The sequence below is a fragment of the Octopus sinensis genome, linkage group LG1, assembly GCF_006345805.1.
Source record: "Octopus sinensis linkage group LG1, ASM634580v1, whole genome shotgun sequence".
Taxonomy (NCBI): domain Eukaryota; kingdom Metazoa; phylum Mollusca; class Cephalopoda; order Octopoda; family Octopodidae; genus Octopus; species Octopus sinensis.
Genome location: NC_042997.1, coordinates 21707922 through 21727460, shown reverse-complemented (window position 1 = coordinate 21727460; position 19539 = coordinate 21707922). Strand labels below are relative to the sequence as shown.

At 34.9% G+C, this 19539-nt stretch overlaps 1 protein-coding gene across 1 annotated transcript in view; it reads right to left on the bottom strand.

Annotated features, from left to right (window-relative positions):
* Positions 1-2100: 2100 nt before the first annotated feature.
* LOC115216277 (carbohydrate sulfotransferase 10-like) overlaps positions 2101-19539 on the bottom strand; it is a 167590-nt gene continuing 150151 nt past the window's right edge. Inside the window, exons 2-4 of the mRNA XM_029785493.2 lie at positions 15020-15075; positions 3232-4185; positions 2101-2474 (exon numbers count right to left, since the gene is read on the bottom strand). Of these exons, the coding sequence (XP_029641353.1) occupies positions 2139-2474; positions 3232-4185; positions 15020-15075 (1346 nt within the window). The 3' untranslated portion in view covers positions 2101-2138. The remainder of the gene's footprint in view (positions 2475-3231; positions 4186-15019; positions 15076-19539) is intronic.

Genomic DNA, 19539 nt, shown 5'->3' with positions numbered 1-19539 from the left:
TCCTTATTACGAAGGGGATGTATTTGGGGGTATTCGTCTCCCCTTCGTAAATATATATAAGGACACAGTAAATGTGTCAAAGTCGACAGGAAGCGTTCGATGCTTCCTAGGGCTAAACAACGGTAGTGTAATCCCCTACTGTCACGTTAAATTGACAGTATACAACTATTATAAATGGTTATAGTCTTACATAAAATAAATTCCAAACAATGTTCAATCAATTTTAATAGAATATCGGATTAAAAGAATAGGTAGATTATCAGACGGAATGAAATACATTGTTGAGTTGTGAGGCTTTATGTTCGATGTTCAAATGCCATCGGATTTCTGCTTTGTCCATCAACTTTCTAGAGTTAAAATATATAAAAATCAACACCCATATATTCATACCTGTATTAGAAACGGCTGTTATGTTAGGTTGGCATAGACAATGGCATGCAATGTTTAAAGTCCACTGTGTTATATTTTAATGTAATATCTGTTAGAAGGTGACTTCAGCTTTGATCCTTCCAGAATTGACAAAATACAATACGTAGCCTGTCATGTTCAAGGCCGATTCAGTGGAATGCGCGCGTGTATACATGTGTGCGCACCTGTATGCGTGAGTTTGTGTCTGTATTTATATGTGTGTGTGTGTGTGTGTGTGCATGTGTGTGTATACATGTGTGTGCGTGCGAGCATATGTGTCCGTGTGTTTATGTGTGTATACGTGTGAGTAATACAGTTCTATATTTAAGAGATGAGGAATTATGTACATTATTTATATTATTTACATTATTTGCATTCGACGGATATTTGTCCTTTTTTGTTGTTGTTGTTGTTAACACGTTACGGCTGATATACCCTCCAGCCTTCTTCAGGTGTCTTGGGGGAGATTTCGAACCTGGGTTCTCATTCCTAAGGAATTTTTCGATGTTGTTATTATTATTATTATTATATTATTATTATTATTATTATTGTTCAGGTCACTGCTTGGAATCGAACTCGGAATTTTAGGGTTAGTAGCTTGCCCTCTTATCCCCACGGGTATATGGCGTAGTGGTTGAGAGCGAGGGCTACTAACCCCAAGATTCCGAGTTCGATTCTACGCAGTGACCTAATAATAATAACAATAATAATAATAATAATAATAATAATAATAATACATGTCAGGTAAAAAAAAACGGAAAACGAAAAGCGGAAAATAAAAAAATAAAAATAAAAAAAATAAATGTAGAAAGTAAAAAAACTTAAATGAGTTATCTCCCTTAGACCTTAGATTATAAAGCTGGAAAGATATGAAGTTAATCAGATATTATCTAATTTCAAGGCTGTGTCTAAAAAGATTAACTGCAATAAGGTTAGTGTCTTCTATTTTCCTGAAATTATTTAATCAGATTTTCCATAAATCTATCATACCTATGACTGTTCAAATTTCTCAATGAGATCAATCCATCATCACGATATAATCATATAATCAGGATGCATAAGAAGTGAATACAGATTTATTAAATCTATATGATGTCTCCATGATTACAGCCGTTTCGTAGTCTTCTCAGTCTAGTATTATTTATTTCAACATTCCATATTATATATGTACATTTTACATCAATATGGATGCTAAGCATTATATGATTGTATGTCATGTAGAAATATACGTAAGAGAAACTTTCACAGATCATATATATATATATATATATAATATATATATATATATATATATATATCGGAACATCATCTTTCAACTCACTAAGTTGTATCCATGATGCTGCAGAGGTAGAATACACAAACAGACTGAAGCTGCGGTAAACAATGATGTATGTCGCTGAGAAATGTTTATCACAAGTTCGCATATGGCGTGTACCCTTGCATAGTATAAATAAAATACTTTAAAACACGTATGCGGTCGCCTGCTAGAAGTAAGAGCTATATCTCTCTCACATCATATCCAACCGTCTAAAACATGAAACAGTAGATAGACACTGTAGGGCCTGGTTTAGAAAACTAATGATGTAATCGTCTCTGGGGTGATATCTTTGATATGGGTTCCATGAAGGTGATGTAGTACTAAACAACAACAACAGCATATACACAAAAGCAAAACCATAAATACCCTCAAAATTATTAATAAATTGTGCTTCATTTTAAATGTATATATCTCAAACATTAAAATAATTAAAATTCCATGTTCGTTGATTGGCTTCGAATACATGTTTTGGCCTTGTGTCGTATCCAAATTGTAAACAGTCATCTTTTAGAAGAACCTCTAACTGATCTAAAACATCCATTGGTACTGTACTATAAGCGTAAGACATTGCTTCATTTTTGATGACTTTTAAACTTTTATCATTTTTTGAAACCAGACTGGCATCTTTAATAGTATCTAAAAATTCTTGTTTAGTTACAAATAATGTCTGGTTATTGGTAAAAGGGAAATCTAAATCCATACTGACGAATCCTCGAATCTGAGCTCTTCGCCATGTGCGGCGCAAAATCTGAAAATTTAAGAAACATGAGTATAATAAATAGAGAATATTATATTGGTTTCAAATTTTGGCAAAAGGCTAGGAATTTCGGGGAAGGGGCTAAGTCGATTACATAGACCCCTTACACTTAACTGGTGCTTATTTTATCGACCTCGTAAACATGAAAAGCAAAATCAACCTTGACGGAGTTTGAACATAGACGGACAAAATGCCGCATAGCAATTTTCCCGACGTACTAAAGGTTCTACCAGCTCACCACCCTAATAGTGCGTATATCGAAGACTACGAACATTCACAACAATATCGATTAAACATTTTTATTAAGCACAATGGCTTATATCTAACAAGAAAAAGGAGCACACATTAGAACTCCTATTTTCATACAATCATTTGTAGCAGAGTGGTCTAAGTTGAAATTGGGTTGCATCCTAGTTTTCCCGGTAGCTTAACTATTGTTACAGGGTGATCAACTCGAGATAATGGCCATCTCTCTATGTAAAATGGGAATTTATTAAATAACAAAAAGTGTCGATTTTAGAGCACAGTACGAAATGAAACTGCTTGTCTTTCATGCTTTTAATGATTTTGTGTGACAGTAAACAAAGATGAAAACAGCTTACAGATGCAGCTTTTTGTGAGCTTACCTTTAGCCTATGATACTCTCGCTAATTAAAAAAGAAAGCAAACCAATTCATTACTTAATTTGTGGCGGATTATTAAGTAGGTCACTATTTTCAAATAAAGACATACAAGGCTTGTCACTTACTTGCGAGAAATCCATACATGTATTATTCTTCTTATGAAAGGCGTGCTCAACGACAACTGTAAGATCATCTCCAACTCTCTCAGTTACCATATTTTTGGCTGACATTCTATGACCTTCACCAATTTCTTCAAACATTAAATTCAAATCAGGGACAAAAGTATCGAGTTTCCCTATGATATCATACTTGATATAACAGGTACCACACAGATCATGCATCATACCAAAATGATAATTTTTTTTTACTTTCTTCAGATTTGAATGGATGACATAACGCAAAAATTCTTCAAAAGTTATATCAACAGGACATATAATACTTGAATTTTTAACCACACTTTTCCTGAAAGTTTTAATAATATAAGTACTCAGGGTTTTAAAATTTTGTTGTGGCAAGAAAATTTTGTCGAGATAACCTGAAAAAAGGCGTGAATAAGGATCCCGAACAAAAACTACTTTCTTGTAAGCCTTCAAGACTGCGGCATTTTCACTGGAACGAATCGAAAAGGTATTCATTCGCAACGTGTGTATTTTGGTTGGTGCTATATCATACGGACTAGAACCATTCTGATATTTCCCTTTGAGAATCAACATAAGGCGTTTAAAGAATGTGCAGCCAACTTTAGGGATGTAGCAGAATACCATTTTATGTTGGTGGTTCACAAGCATCAGATAATGAAACGGAGGGCGTCTGACACCATGTCGCTGACACTGACCATTTAGTAATTGTTTCCGTTTAAAGTTTTGCTCTCTCGTTGCGATCAATGAAAATAGCCCTGGTCTTTTTTTGGCTAAATTTCTTGAAAATTTAAGACCTTTTGATAGTAAATGTGGTGCTTTTGTTTGTTGTTTCTCCTTGATGGGATTTGTTTGAAACAATTTGCTATTAATTGTTTCCCTGAGCTTCAGTTGATATGTGTTAGAAAACTCTGTTGGAATTGTCGCCGATCCTGGAATGATCTGTTGATAGAATGAAGAGACAAAAGTAAATCCTTTTGCAATGTATAGACAGAAAAATAAATAGCACATTATCAGCACAATAGCGGAAATACACACAGACACACTTACATATACAATTTATTTGATTCTCTATAAAAATGTTTGTGGTAATCATGAGAGTATACATTTTAGATTGTAAAGGTCTTTATCTAATATATCTCCTGGGGTTAAAAAGAATTTAAAAGAAACTTTAAGCAATTTCAAAAAAAAATAACCATAAAACATGAATATAAAAGTAAAAGATAAAGAGAAAAAATATAGTTTAGAGAACTGCGCTTAATGTGTATCATCCCACTCACTTCCTTCTTCCTTTATTAGCAGACCATGCTCCATTTCAGTATATCTAAATTTACTCGATAAATTAAGTACCAGCTACGCACTGGGCTCGGTGACATCGACTTATTCCGTTTGTCTGTCCTTGTTTGTTCCCTCTATGTTTAGCCCCTTGTGAGAAATATAGAAATAAGAAACGTTAGCGCGCCGGGCGAAATGCTTAGCGGTATTTCGTCTGCCGGCAGAAACGTTAGCACGCCGGGCGGGCGAATGCGTAGCTGTATTTCGTCTGCCGTTACGTTCTGAGTTCAAATTCCGCCGAGGTCGACTTTGCCTTTCATCCTTTCGGGGTCGATTAAATAAGTACCAGTTGCGCACTGGGGTCGATATAATCGACTTAATCCGTTTGTCTGTCCTTGTTTGTCCTCTCTGTGTTCAGCCCCTTGTGGGTAGTAAAGAAATAGGTATTTCGTCTGTCTTTACGTTCTGAGTTCAAATTCCGCCGAGGTCGACTTTGCCTTTCATCCTTTCGGGGTCGATAAATTAAGTACCAGTTGCGTACTGTCTCGGTCAAATCGACTGGCCCCCTTCCCCAAAATTCGGGCCTTGAACGTAGAGTAGAAAAGAATATGCATTTCACTGATGTCCGAGGGATGGGAATATTCTATCTCTGAGCAAAAGGCTGCTATTATTATGTTTTGCACTGCCTATTATTCTAAGATAAAATTTTACTTGTAGATTGTCGTATAGGATTTAAAAAAAAAAAAAAAAAAAAAAACTCCATTACTCAAAATGAAATGTTCTCTTGAAACTTTCTGTAGTTTGTAATTTGCATGTTTGCGAAATTCATTTGTGAAATTGATTTGAGAATTACGTTCATAAAGTATTTTGTTTCGTGTTTGGGCGATTTGTTATCAAGCATTGTGAAGCGTTTGTTTGAAACATTTTGAAATCTCTCATCGATTAATGCAGAAGGTAGTCGGTGTTATGTAATCATCACAACAAATATGAACAATCAACGTTGCCCATTGTCTCCCTTGATACAAGGACATTCAGTAAGTTTCCCGCCACAACAAATACCTTGTACAACAACGGCAGTCTAATAAAGTATCTCGTATCGTTAACACGTTTTTTCAGTCTCTCTCATTTTCTTAATCTTTCATACTAAGTACTCACTACTTCCTTTAATACTCAATACATTATATATATATAACAACAACATGGTGTCAGAATACTAAAAGAACCCAAAATACAGAAACCAAAAGAAAAAAGAAGTTGAAATCATACTTCAAAGACGAAATGGAAAATTTACCGCATCCAAAAGACCTAGACTTTAATCAGGAAAATCTAGCCGCAGCATGGAAAAAGTGGAAAAAAGAATTCAATCTCTTTTTGATAGCAACAGAAAGTGACATGAAGCCAGACAAAGTAAAAACTTCAATGTTTTTAACTTGCATCGGTTCCAAAGGCCGAGACATCCATTCCACTCTGGATTTCGATTCACCCGACGAAGAAATTAACCTTCAAACAGTAATCGAAAAATTCGATGCATATTGTGAACCCAGGAAAAACATAACTTCCCTGAGACACAAATTCTTCACATGTGGACAAGCGGAACATCAAAAATTCGATGAGTACGTGGTAGAGTTGGGCCAAAAGGCACAACAGTGCGAATTCGGCAACCTCACAGACAGTCTCACCAAAGATATTCTGATATGTGGAATCAGAGACCTGAGATTAAGAGAAAGATTATTGAGAGAACCAAATTTAGACTTACAAAAAACAATTCAAGCAGGTCAGAGTGCAGAGCAAACACGACTCCAATCAAGGATGCTAAATGCCACATCCGAAACAAGAGATAACGAAATCTCGAGGGTATATAGTCAACACGACAGAAAAGGCGCCAAAACTCAAATAACTCGCCATATGCAATCCAGACATCAAAACGAACAAGGCGGAAGTGACAGAAAGCCCGCGAAGTTTCAAGCGCCAAGTCAACACTACGTCACTAACTGTCACTATTGTGGTTATAATCACAAAAGAAATAAATGCCCAGCATTTCACAAGACATGTGAAAAATGCAAGAAACAAGGACACTATGCAAAAATGTGCAAATCAAGAAAATTTGTACATAAAGTAGAGATACATACCGACGATGAATCAGATGACGATACACATGCACTCGAAATGATCACTGCAAATAATTCCCGCGTGCACAAAATCGAAAAATTCAAGACTCCAAAAGACATTTGGACGGTCGAACTAAAAGTGAACAACTCGAATGTAACATTCAAAATTGATACTGGAGCAGACGTAACCGTACTGCCATTCAGAGAATATAAAAATATAATTCCAAAGCCACAACTGCAAAAAACCTCAACTCGATTATCAGCTTACAATAACACAGCTATAAAAGTGCTAGGAAAATGCACAGCAGTCATTAAATACAAAGAATTATCAAAACAAATAAAATTCATTGTTGCAAAAACAAACTCGCACGCAGTTATAGATGCAAAGACAGCTAAAGATCTGAACCTAATTCAGAGAATTTCAAAAATAAACTCGTCGAACACAAACGACATAATAGAAAAATATGAAGACTGTTTCGGAGAAATTGGCACTTTGTCAATAACACATCATATCACAGTGGATCCACAAATAACTCCTGTAATTCATCCACCAAGATCGGTTCCTTTTTCTATAAAAGAAAAACTCAACAAAGAATTAAAAAGAATGACAGAATTAGGTATCATAAAACCTGTTAGTGAACCTACAGACTGGGTAAATTCCCTAGTCATCGTTGAAAAAGCCAACGGAAAACTCCGACTCTGTTTAGACCCCAAGAATCTAAACAAAGCCATAAAAAGGCAACATTTCAAACTCCCTACAGCGGAGGACATTTTTGCACAAATGCATAACCCTAAATATTTTTCGAAACTCGATGCATCTAATGGATACTGGCAAATTCCAGTTGACGAAGAAAGCTCCCATCTGTTAACGTTCAACAAACCTTTTGGAAGGTATCGCTTCACACGACTACCCTTTGGAATTCACAGCGCCAGTGAAGTTTTCCAAAAAGAATTACAAAAATAATAGAGGGCATAGAAGGAGCAAGAAATTCACAGGATGACATCATAATCTGGTCCAGCACTTTAGAAGAACACACAAATAGACTACAACAAGTTTTCGATCGAATCCGAAAGCACGGATTAAAGTTAAATAAATCAAAGTGTATCTTCTATGAATCACAAATCACGTACCTAGGGCATCTATTAACCAGCGAATGGGATAAAACAAGATCCAACCAAAGTGCAAGCAATCATTCACATGCCACTGCCAACAAGTAAAAAAGAATTACAAAGATTCCTAGGTATGACAAATTACCTATGTAAATTTTTATCAAATTACTCCGAAGTTACAGCACCATTACGCCAGCTTCTACAGAGTGACACGTTATGGTCATTCGACAAACCACAAATCGAAGCAATAAAAAAGATAAAAGAAATGATTACCAGAAAACCAGTGCTACAATTTTATAATCCAGATCTACCAATAAAAATAACTACAGATGCTAGTAAGCATGGGCTCGGAGCGATACTTGAGCAGAAACACAACGAAAGATGGATATCTGTTTCGTTTGCATCTCGTGCAACAACTCAAGCAGAACAAAACTACTGTCCGATAGAGAGCGAAGCTCTCAGTATAGTTTTCGCATGCAAGAAATTTCATCAGTTTATATACGGAACTCATTTCAGAATCGAAAATGAACATAAACCGTTGAAGCAAATATTCAAAAAATCGATCATTAAATGCCCCCCCCCCCGCCCAGAATCCAAAGATCTCTACTAACATTACAAAAATATGATTTTGACCTAAACCACATACCTGGTAAAGAATCAATTGTTGCAGATACCCCATCACGTGCATACCTTGAGCAAAATACTCCAGAAGTATCAGACGAAGATATGAAATCGCACATACATGCAGTAATAAAAAATTACCCCATAACCGACACTAAATTAAACGAGTATAAAGAAGCCACTGCAGACGACCCGTCACTACAGACACTCATCACATATACAAGAACAGAATGGCCCCCAAAAGACAAAATACCAATAAACATCAAACCATTCGTCTCCGTTCGTGATGAAATATCAATCGTCAATGGTCTCGTTCTAAAAGGTTCAAGAATAATTGTACCTAAGTCATTACGTAGAGAAGCTCTACAGGAAATACATACCGGACACATGGGTATCGAAAAATGCATAGAGAGAGCGAAGGAATGTATATACTGGCCTGGCATTAACGCTCAAATCAAAGACATGATTAACACATGCTCATACTGCATCGACTACAAAAACCAACAATCAGCCGAACCACTAATAAATCATGAAATACCTACTACACCATGGACCAAAGTGGGTACAGACGTATTTCACCTGTCTGGAAATTCGTATGTCACAATTATTGACTATACAACAAGATTTTTTGATCTACACGAAATAAATGATTGCCAGTCAAAAACCGTAATCAAAAAATTAAAAGAAACTTTTGCTAAATTCGGAATTCCGCAAACAGTTGTAAGTGACAACGGTCCAGAATTCAATTCGGCTGAATTCAAAAAATTTGCAAAAAATTGGCATTTTCATCACACGAAGACAAGCCCGCATTATCATCAAGCGAATGATTGAGAGAAATATACAGACAATAAAAAAGACGCTAAAAAAGACATTCAAAAGTGGCGAAGAACCTCAGTTAGCGCTCTTAGCATTACGCACGACTAAATTACAAAATGGTGCACCATCCCCTGCAAATCAAATAATGACTAGAACATTGCGAACAAATCTCCCAAACTTATTACACGACAAAATTGGTATCAGGCCTCACGAAAAGAAGAAATCAAACATCACAACAGAACTCCCAGAGTTAAAACCACACGACACGGTTAGAATTAAGTTTAACAACAATTGGTTTAGAAGGGGCAAAATAATTAAAAAACTAGAGCAACCTCGTTCATACTTAGTAATAACAGAAGAAGGTAATACAGTCAAACGAAATAGACAACATATTCTTAAAACAAACGAACACGTTCGCATAACAGAAGAATTAGATTATGAAAATATATTTCCAAAGTCAACAAACACGCATGAAAAAACAAAAACAGCACAACTTCAGAATTCAACACTACAAAATAATAAAACCACAAAAAAGTGGACGACGAATAATTATTCCCTGTAGATACAGATAAAAAAAATAAATAAATAAATAAAAAAGTAAAAAGGAAGATGTTATATAATCATCACAACAAACATGAACAATCAACGTTGCCCATTGTCTCCCTTGATACAAGGACATTCAGTAAGTTTCCCGCCACAACAAATACCTTGTACAACAACGGCAGTCTAATAAAGTATCTCGTATCGTTAACACGTTTTTTCAGTCTCTCTCATTTTCTTAATCTTTCATACTAAGTACTCACTACTTCCTTTAATACTCAATACATTATATATATATAACAACAACAGTCGGAATTAGCTTCATAAATATCCCTTACTTTCTGGACAACTATGTACTTCATTACATGTTCAGTGTTCTTATTTTATGTTTTGGGACAACAAACTAATCGCTATTCTCAGGATTTTGTTTTTCCAGTTTACTACTGATTAGCTTGCTTATCCACAATAAGATAAGCGTCATTGCTGTTGTTTGACTCTGGTGTAGGTCTGATAGCGTATAGTTGTCATCATCAAAGGCATTACAATTGTTTCCAGACTCTGTCATCTTTTTAAAGAACAGGATGTCGTTTGTGGATGTGATCAAAATACTACAATTATTATGTTCAATAGTGCGCTCTATGATTTGTATCGAACACAAGCTACGAAATTAGATGATTTTGGAGACGTAATGGTTATGATTACAATAAATTTGAATGAAGAACTTGATGAAAATTGTTGTTTTTGTTTGTTCCTTCTCGAGCCATGCCTGGCTCATAAGGGCCGGTTTCCCGGTTTCTTTGGCGTATAGGTTCCCCACCTGGACGGGGCGCCGGTCCATTGCAGGTGAGCTGCAAGATGCAGGAGGAAAGAGTGAGAAAGTTGTGGCGAAAGTGTCAGCAGAAGTTCGCCATTACCTTCTGCCGGAGCCGCGCGGAGCTTAGGTGTTTCGCTCATAAACACACACATCGTCCGGTCTGATATTCGAACCCACGATCTCTCGACCGTAATTAATTAACATTGTGATGTAAGTTCGACAAACTAATTCAGCTCTGTTCGAGATTTTATATGTTATAAATAGTTTTAAGCTCATACTCTCTCTCTCTCCCTCTTTCTTTCTCATTCTCTCTCCCTCTTTCTTTCTCTCTTTCTCTCTCTCTCTCTCTCTCTCTCTTTCTCTCTCTCTGAAGAAAGGGAAAGAGTACATCTTCTTAAATACTAGAAACTAATCAAATGGACTCAGTTTCCTGGATATGAATAGTGTAGTCCTTATATAACTGGAATACAGGATTTATTAATCACACTCAATCATTTGATTGCATACATGCAAGAGTGATAGAATAGCAACAATTAGGCTAATGGTCCAACAAACCAGATACGGTACATATTCAATTTTTACGATTATATTGGGTTCAAATTTTGTTACAACGCTAGCAATTTCGGGTGAGGGGTTAAGTCGATTACATCAACTCCAGTGCTTAACTGGTACTTATTTTATCGACCTTGAAAGGATGAAAAGTAAAGTCGACAACCGCATAATGTGAACTCCGAATGTAAAGACGGACGAAATGCCGCTTAGCAATTTTCCCGGCGTGTTAATGATTCTACCTGCTCGATGCCTTAAATCTTACGATTATATTAGAATCTATCTCTCTTCTACTTGCTGTTAATAGTATGAGTAACCAGCATCATATCAGAGTCGACGGTTAAAAATGCTTTCTAGAAATTTTCGTGTTAAAAATGATTGGAAGAAAAATGGTTAATAGTATGAATTTGAGTACTTCATTGTTTAGAGTTTAGATAAATGAGACGATATATATGTATCTTATCTCGATAAGAATTTTTTCTTTCTGTCACGTCTCAAAACCTTGGTCTTATGAATCGCGAGAAGCTCCACAATATATTTTCATTTTAACAAGAAATCTTATATTATAAAACAGAAGCGGATTTCCGTCTGTCTGTCCGTCACAAAATTTATAAGAGGGGGTGGGCAAAGAAGGGGAGAAATCAAAATATACGTCACAACGTATTTTTAGAAGGAGAAAAGAAAAAGGTGATGTTGAAAGAAACAATACAATGAGAGAGAGAGAGAAATAGAAAGAGAGAGAGAGAGTGAAAGTGTGAAATATAGATATATAGGTATTGTTGTCACCACAGTAACTAACAAGTTTAATTTAAAACTTGGGAATTTTGAGTGCAAGTCTGTCAATATACAGCAACATATTTCAAAATGGCTATATGTGTATATAATATATATAGCTATTTTTTTGTTTGTATGTGTATTTGTGTGTATTTCAACATATAGACAATGCAACACAGACTTAAAAAGATACTTTCACTTTGAATAGAAGAACGGAAAGAAAACAAGTTGTTCACAGAGAAATACAGTGAGAGAGAGAGAGAAAAAAAAAGAGATAAAGTGTGTGTCTGTGTGAAGGATAGATAGTTAAGTAGTGTTGTCACCATAGTAACAAGCAAGTTTTGATTTAAAATGCGGGCATTTTAAGTGCAAGTCTATCAACACAACAAACTTCAAAAATAGCAATATGTGAATACACCCACCACACACTAACACCTTCTACACATTTCTTTGGTTGTTTATGTGCATTTGTATGAGGGTACGTGTGTGTGTGTGCGTGTGTGTTTGTGGCTTTCAACACATAGATAATACAACACAGATTTTTTAAATAAGACTTTCACTTCAACAATTTAAGAAGGTACGTACATGATTAACAAATATTTTTACCAGCAGCGTAGCTACGGAAACGACCTAGTAAATTATTACACGCAAGAATTCATTTTGGTGGTTTAATTTCAACTGTTTTATGTTCAGTTATTGTTCAGGTGGTCGAATGTTTATTTTTTTCTTTCTGTGGTCAATAAAATAAATACTAATAAAATGTCAACGCAGATTAATCTATAATCCATCATCTTACAAATTCAGCTTTGCTTTGTATATATATACCACACGAATTAATGACTGTAACATGTTTGTTACACACTCGTTTATCATTCTACAAAGAAATAGTTAATTATATATTGCAAATGTAAGCCAAAGAACTTTAGTCTGTCTGTATATAGATGATGGCAACGCTGTGTGTTCAAGTATACTTTTCGCTCTGTTCAATCATTCTGCGAAGCACTTTAGGATAGTTTTTTCTATCATAGCTTCGCGTTGATCAGTGTGTTCTGGGTGAATCGAAAATAGAAAACGTGTGTGGAAGGTGTATGTATGCATACATGCAAAATGTTTTCGAGTTCAAAATATGTGCTTGTTTTGTTATCTACATTCCAAGAATAGAGCTTTTCATCTTTGTGAGAAGCCACTGCTTCCTAACAGGGAGATATCAAATAACTACAAGTAGAAGAGAACTTACATACATACATACATACATACATACATACATACATACATACATACATACTACAAAACCAGAAAGGAGAAAACTAATTTGAAGACTACAGATCCTATGTATCACTGGAACTGTAAAAATCAGTAAACCTTTCCAGAAGTTTATCATTTAAATATATATGAGCATGTCTAGATATGTAACTATACACATGAGAATACATACATACGTACATGCATACATACGTACATACATACATACATACATACATATATACATAAATACATACATACATACCTACATACATACAAACATACCCTGTTGTTGATGTTGATATTTCAATGGAGGAGTCTTGGATCTTGGTTAGAAACAGGCTCTTTCTCTATTGGCAAGAAATCTTGAAATAAAACTGAACAATAACATACATACTTACATGCATACACACACACACACACACACACCACACACACACACACACATATATATATATATATATATATATATATGCTCATACACGGACATGCACATATGCTTTTTCTTTGAGTTCATAAGAGAGTTAAAGCCGGTCGCTAACAAAGCGGCAAGACTTTTTGAGTTGAAGTTCCTGGAGTTTGTAAATTTGTAGTTTAGTTGGTTGAACATATTCTCAATCTGGGATTCTTTAGATGATTTGATCCACACTCCAGTGTATGCATCGAAACATCTAAAGAATCTCAGATTGAAAATATTGGTAATGTCTAACAAATTATTACTGTACCGCTAATAGACTGAATTTGGATATCCTCGTCAGTTTCTTTAGTTCTTATTTCGAAAAACCTAATATTTCTAAGATTGTGTGTAAATTTGTCGGTACATAGCCTAATGGGCCTATAATTATAGGTACAAATGAGAATTCATAGTCAAGGCACGAGAGATGTAAATTCCGCATTAATTCTTTATAAAACAAATCATGTCTGTTATGTTTTGCACCGAATTGCTGTTTTTATAGGAGTGTTCTACCAGTATTCTCTGTTTTTAATGGTGCGAACACCTGCTGGTTCTGACAATATCTAAAGTGGTTGCTAAGTTAATGTGTACATTAAGATCTTTCTTTATTCTTTATTGTTACAAAAAAACGAAGAACCACCTGGACCACAAAAGGCACAATATAGCACACTTCAAGATCCATTATACCCCCCAATACATGAAAACTAGCTTCAAAGATCCAGGTCGTACATAAATACAATTTTTGAAAATTTAGAACAACTATATGCCAAAACACAATCTCTTCACCTCAGTTTAGGCCCAGAAAAACATTAGACCACATATACACAGAATAACTACAATGTCAATTGCATCACTGGCTGCTCATGCAATCCTGAGATACACCTCACCAACAATAGCTGAATAAGAATATTCTGACCAGGTTTACATGGCCCGCTCTCCTTCGTTGTTGCTGTCATCAAAATCTGAGTATACAAATATTGGCTTGTCAGCAGAGAGAGTGCAATATAGGAAGATGGTCAGATCGCACTCTCTATATAATTATTATAACATATCGAAGTATTGATGGAAACAAGACATAACTGGGAACAGGGATCTGTGAGACGCGACTTGTCCTTCGGTTGACTATCTGCGTAGAGCTCGATCAGGGCTGATCTCATATTACACAAATTCACTACCACCGCAACCAACAAATATTTCGAGGTAATGACGGGACCTCAGTGTAGTTGCACGATTTTATTAGAAATTCTTGCCAAATATCCCTTAAACTACACTCTTCCGTCTTAATATGTATGGTTTGGTCTTCGGTCGTAGATATGCACTCTCAAAACAAATCTGGGATTTAAAAAACACGACAATATTATTATTGTTGAATATTTTAAAGCTTCATGGCCCTTGTAGTTTCTAAAACACAGGAGTAAAGAAATATGTAAATGGATTAGAAATGCAGTTAAAGCTGAAAAAAAAAGAAATTACCTTCGATAACCATCTGCTGGGCAACTGTAAAACTGTGAGCGGGTAGCCTAAAAGCCCTGAAAATAAATAAGAATTATTGGAATTTAGATCGATAGTTCAAATTTGCTGAACACAATAGAATAATCAAGAAAGTGGATATTACATCAGACGAGATGCTATTTAATATTGTTAGGTAAGGATTTTACTTCAAATTAATCCAGTCTCGCTAAATTAAAATTTAGATAACATTGCAGTCTTTTAGCTTTTATATGTAAAAAGATACTGAGGGGAATATTCCATGTCAGTAATATATAAAATATATGAATATATATTGTATAAAACGAAAGGTTACACAAAAGTAGAATTACATATATTATTTTACTCTCACTCTCTTTCTACCTTTTCTACATTTCTGCCTTTTTACTGAATTTCTTCGCGTATCATCATTCAAGACCTTCGATGTATTACAGAAATATTTGGAAGCCTGCGCTTTCATATATAAGAAGTATTCTAAAAGTATTTAAAGCCTTAATTAGAATAAAACTAGCTGAATACTCTATGAATTAGTTGAACGTTTAATTTAAGCATGCAGAGATGGGAACATCCCTTCCAGTGACTGTATCTGATATCTCAGAAAAATCTTCAGGGCTGTACTGATGAGGATATCAGGCTCTCATTTCCTTATCCCTTATCCTCAGTGGCTGCATTCGATATCTAAGAGCGTCTTTCTCGGCAATGTACAATTACCTCTTCAAAACTGGTGATGCTTTCTTTTCACGTATGTATTAATGCATTTAAGATGTATGTTTGATCTTAATACATACCTAATCAATTTCACATGTACTAACATCGTCACGTTTTACATTTGTGTGACAGGATAATTAATGTACAGGATTTTGCTCTCACAGTTACAAATTACAGCTAAACGAACAATCAAATCTATCATAATTGCTTTGGTGCAATATTTTGTTATCATTTAATGTACTGTATGATATGATTGTGTCTTTATATGATTTTCGTTATGATTGGCTCATAACAGAACAGACATAGATGAGATGCAGTTTAGTTTCATGTCCAGAAAAAGTATCACGGATGCAATCTTCATTGTGAAACAGTTGAAAGAGATATACTTGGCTAAGGTTAAACCGCTTTTGCTGGCATTCGTTGATCTGGGAAACACATTTGACAAGGTACCACGTTTAGGCATTTGGTGGTCTCTAAGGAAACTAAGTGTAGACAAATGGATAGTGAAAGCTATATAAACCAAGTAGAAAGACGCGGTAAATAATGTGAGAGTCAACAACGATTGCAGTGGCGAATTTGACGTGAGGGAAGGAGTCCATCATATTTCAGTCCTCTCACGTTCACCACAGCCCTACAAGCCATCATAGAAGAGTTCAAGACTGGAAGTTCATGGTAAATCCTATATGCTGATGATCTAGTTTTCATGGATGAATCTGTATGGGGATATCTAAAATGGCTGCTAAGCTAATGTGTACATTTTAAGATCTTTCTGTATTCCTCATTGTTACAAAAAATAATTTCTTTATATTGGTAACTATAAACAAACGCATACATCTAAAGCACACTCACTACTCCCAGAACCACATCGTAGCCAGCTGATTTATAACCATATATTTGCTTTGAAAAAGTAGAAGAACCTCTCAACACGCACATGGGAATACACCAACCCACAAAAACAGACCACACAAAATTTCCAAGCATTCAACAACGACGTTCCTATACTGTACACGGTTATGGAAGGACCATAAACTCTATGTAGACCTTGTTATAAGGCCCTCTACCAGACCAGTTTGCGGGCTGAATATCTCCAGCAACTATAATCTATCATGCCAACCACTCCAACGACTTTGCAGGTTGTGTAGTAGGTCGCATGGATATGGTTTCACACTGCCCATCTTGCTGTGGAGATATCTACTGAGATTATCTGTGAGAGTGAAGTAGATTTCCGCGAAGTCAACACAAAGGAACTGGGCCTCCTCCTAAAACTAACCTATGACCATAACTCCCTAGACAACCATGACCGAAGTAGATTCTACCATACAAGATCAGAAAGGGGAAGACCACCTACCATCACCTCGGTAGTAGACCTACTGTGAAAGCATCCAGCACTCCTATTTAATAAATAAGATAGATAATTATAGGAAAATAGACTCTAAGGTCAGTAAGATTAATAGTTTATATAATAATTGTAGGGGGACGATTGAGTAGATTATGTCACCCTCTGATGATAAGATAAATACCAATATTGTACCATACCTAATAATCAAATTGTGACTTTAGAGGGCGGAAGAAAAATAGATAGATTCCGCCCTAATATACATAAGAAGTCTGGAAAGAGTAATATAGCCTGGTAAAATGCTCCTTTCAACTTTGCTATATCTACTATATCTACCTGCAAATATAATAAATTTATGGCAATTTTAGATAAAAGCTACCCTGCATCCCATAGATATAATGAAATATTTTCCCATAAGACAATCAGAATCTCATATTCTATCGTTCCCAATATAGGTGCCATCATAGCCTGGTTTAATAGAAGGAATATAAAATTAGCAAGAGAAATTAATGATAATACTAGTATTGTTAATAATGATTTGAACCACTGAAATTATGTTAATAATAATGAATATGTGGGAATCTGGAACAATAGGACTAATATATCTAATATGTATAACATAAACTGGGACTCCGATATTTATACTAGCCCAGATATTATTCACGCAGTACCTGGAGGTGCTACAATGAACTTAAATGATGCTATAGCGGAAGGAAGTAGTAATGATAACAGTAATAATAATGCCGATAATAATAATTATAGTAGTAGTAGTAGTAGTAGTAGTAGTAGTAGCAGCAGCAGTAGTAGTAGTAGTAATAATAATAAGATTATAATAATAATAATAATAATAATAATAATAATAATAATAATAATAATAATAATAATAATCATAATAATAACAATGATATGAATATTAATAGTATTAGTAGCAGTAATGCTCCCGGTTGCAATTGTAGTGTAAAATCCCATTGCCCATTATTGGGTCGCTGTTTAATCTAAAACGCAGTTTACAGATGTACAATTGTTACTAAAACTGGTAGTTTTATCTATATTGGGTGTTTCATAAACATGAAAAAAGATAATCGCATTAATAAACATCTTTCATCGTTTAGGCTTAGACATAAAGCTAATAGTACGTCTTTAGTAAGATCTGGGAACTTAAGGAAAGCGGAACTAGTTGGGTTATAATACAGAGGGCGCAGCCTTACAGAGATAGTACATGTGGGTGTGAGTTTGTTCTATGGAAATTTACGAGATTTTTAAGTACAGAGACAAGAACAACCTTATTAACAATAGATTAGATCTAAGGGTATCATGCGTGCATAGCATCACCCGCACAGTTAAGTACATTCGAAACTAATCTTTATATATATAAAACTGAGAATGTGTGTCTGTCTGTCTGTGTGTTTCCCTAAAACTTGAGAACTATACAACCAATTTCATTCAAATTTTACACATGCCTTACTTAGGGTCCGGGGAGTGTTATCGGCAAAAAAGTATGGAAGGCCAGCGGTGCCAAAATCACAAAGTATGGAAGGCCAGCGGTGCCAAATCACAAAGTATGGAAAGCCAGCGGTGCCAAAATAACAAAGTATGGCAAAAATTTTCGAAAATCACAAAGTATCTTTTGCGAAAAGTTTTTGGGGAAAATTTTCCTTGAAATTTTCAAAAAAATTTTGGGGAAAGTTTTCGGTGAAAATTTTCTAAAAATTTTTGGACAAAATTTTCGGTGAAAATTTTCGAAAAATTTTTTGTGGAAAATATTCGGTGAAAATTTTTAAAAAATTTTTGTGGAAAATTTTCGGTGAAAATTTTCCAAAAATTTTTGGGGAAAATTTTCGTTGAAAATTTTGGAAAAAGTATGGAAGGCCAGCGGCACCAAAATCACAAAGTATGGAGGGCCATACTTTTTTTGCGTAAAAATTTTATAAAAATCACAAAGTATTTTTTGGCAAAAATTTTTGGAGAAAAATACTTTGTGATTTTTCGAAATTTTTTGGGTAAAATTTTCGGTGAAATTTTTCGAAAAATTTTTGGGAAAAGTTTTCGGTGAAAATTTTCTAAAAATTTTTGGAGAAAATTTTCCCCCAAAATTTTCGAAAAATATTTTGGTTAAATTTTCAGGGAAAATTTTCGGTGAAAATTTTCGTAAAAATTTTTAGGTAAAAAGTATGGAAGGCCAGCGGTGCCAAAATCACAAAGTATGGAAGGCCAGCGGTGCCAAAATCACAAAGTATGGCAAAAATTTTCGAAAAATCAATGTTTTTTGGGAAAAATTTTCGGTGAAAATTTTCCAAAACTTTTTGGGGAAAAGTTTTCGGTGAAAATTTTCGAAAAATTTTTGGAGAAAATTTTCCGTGAAAATTTTCAAAAAATTTTTTGGTAAAATTTTCAGTGAAAATTTTCGATGAAAATTTTGGAAAAATTTTTGGGGAAAAATTTTCAGTGAAAATTTTCAAAA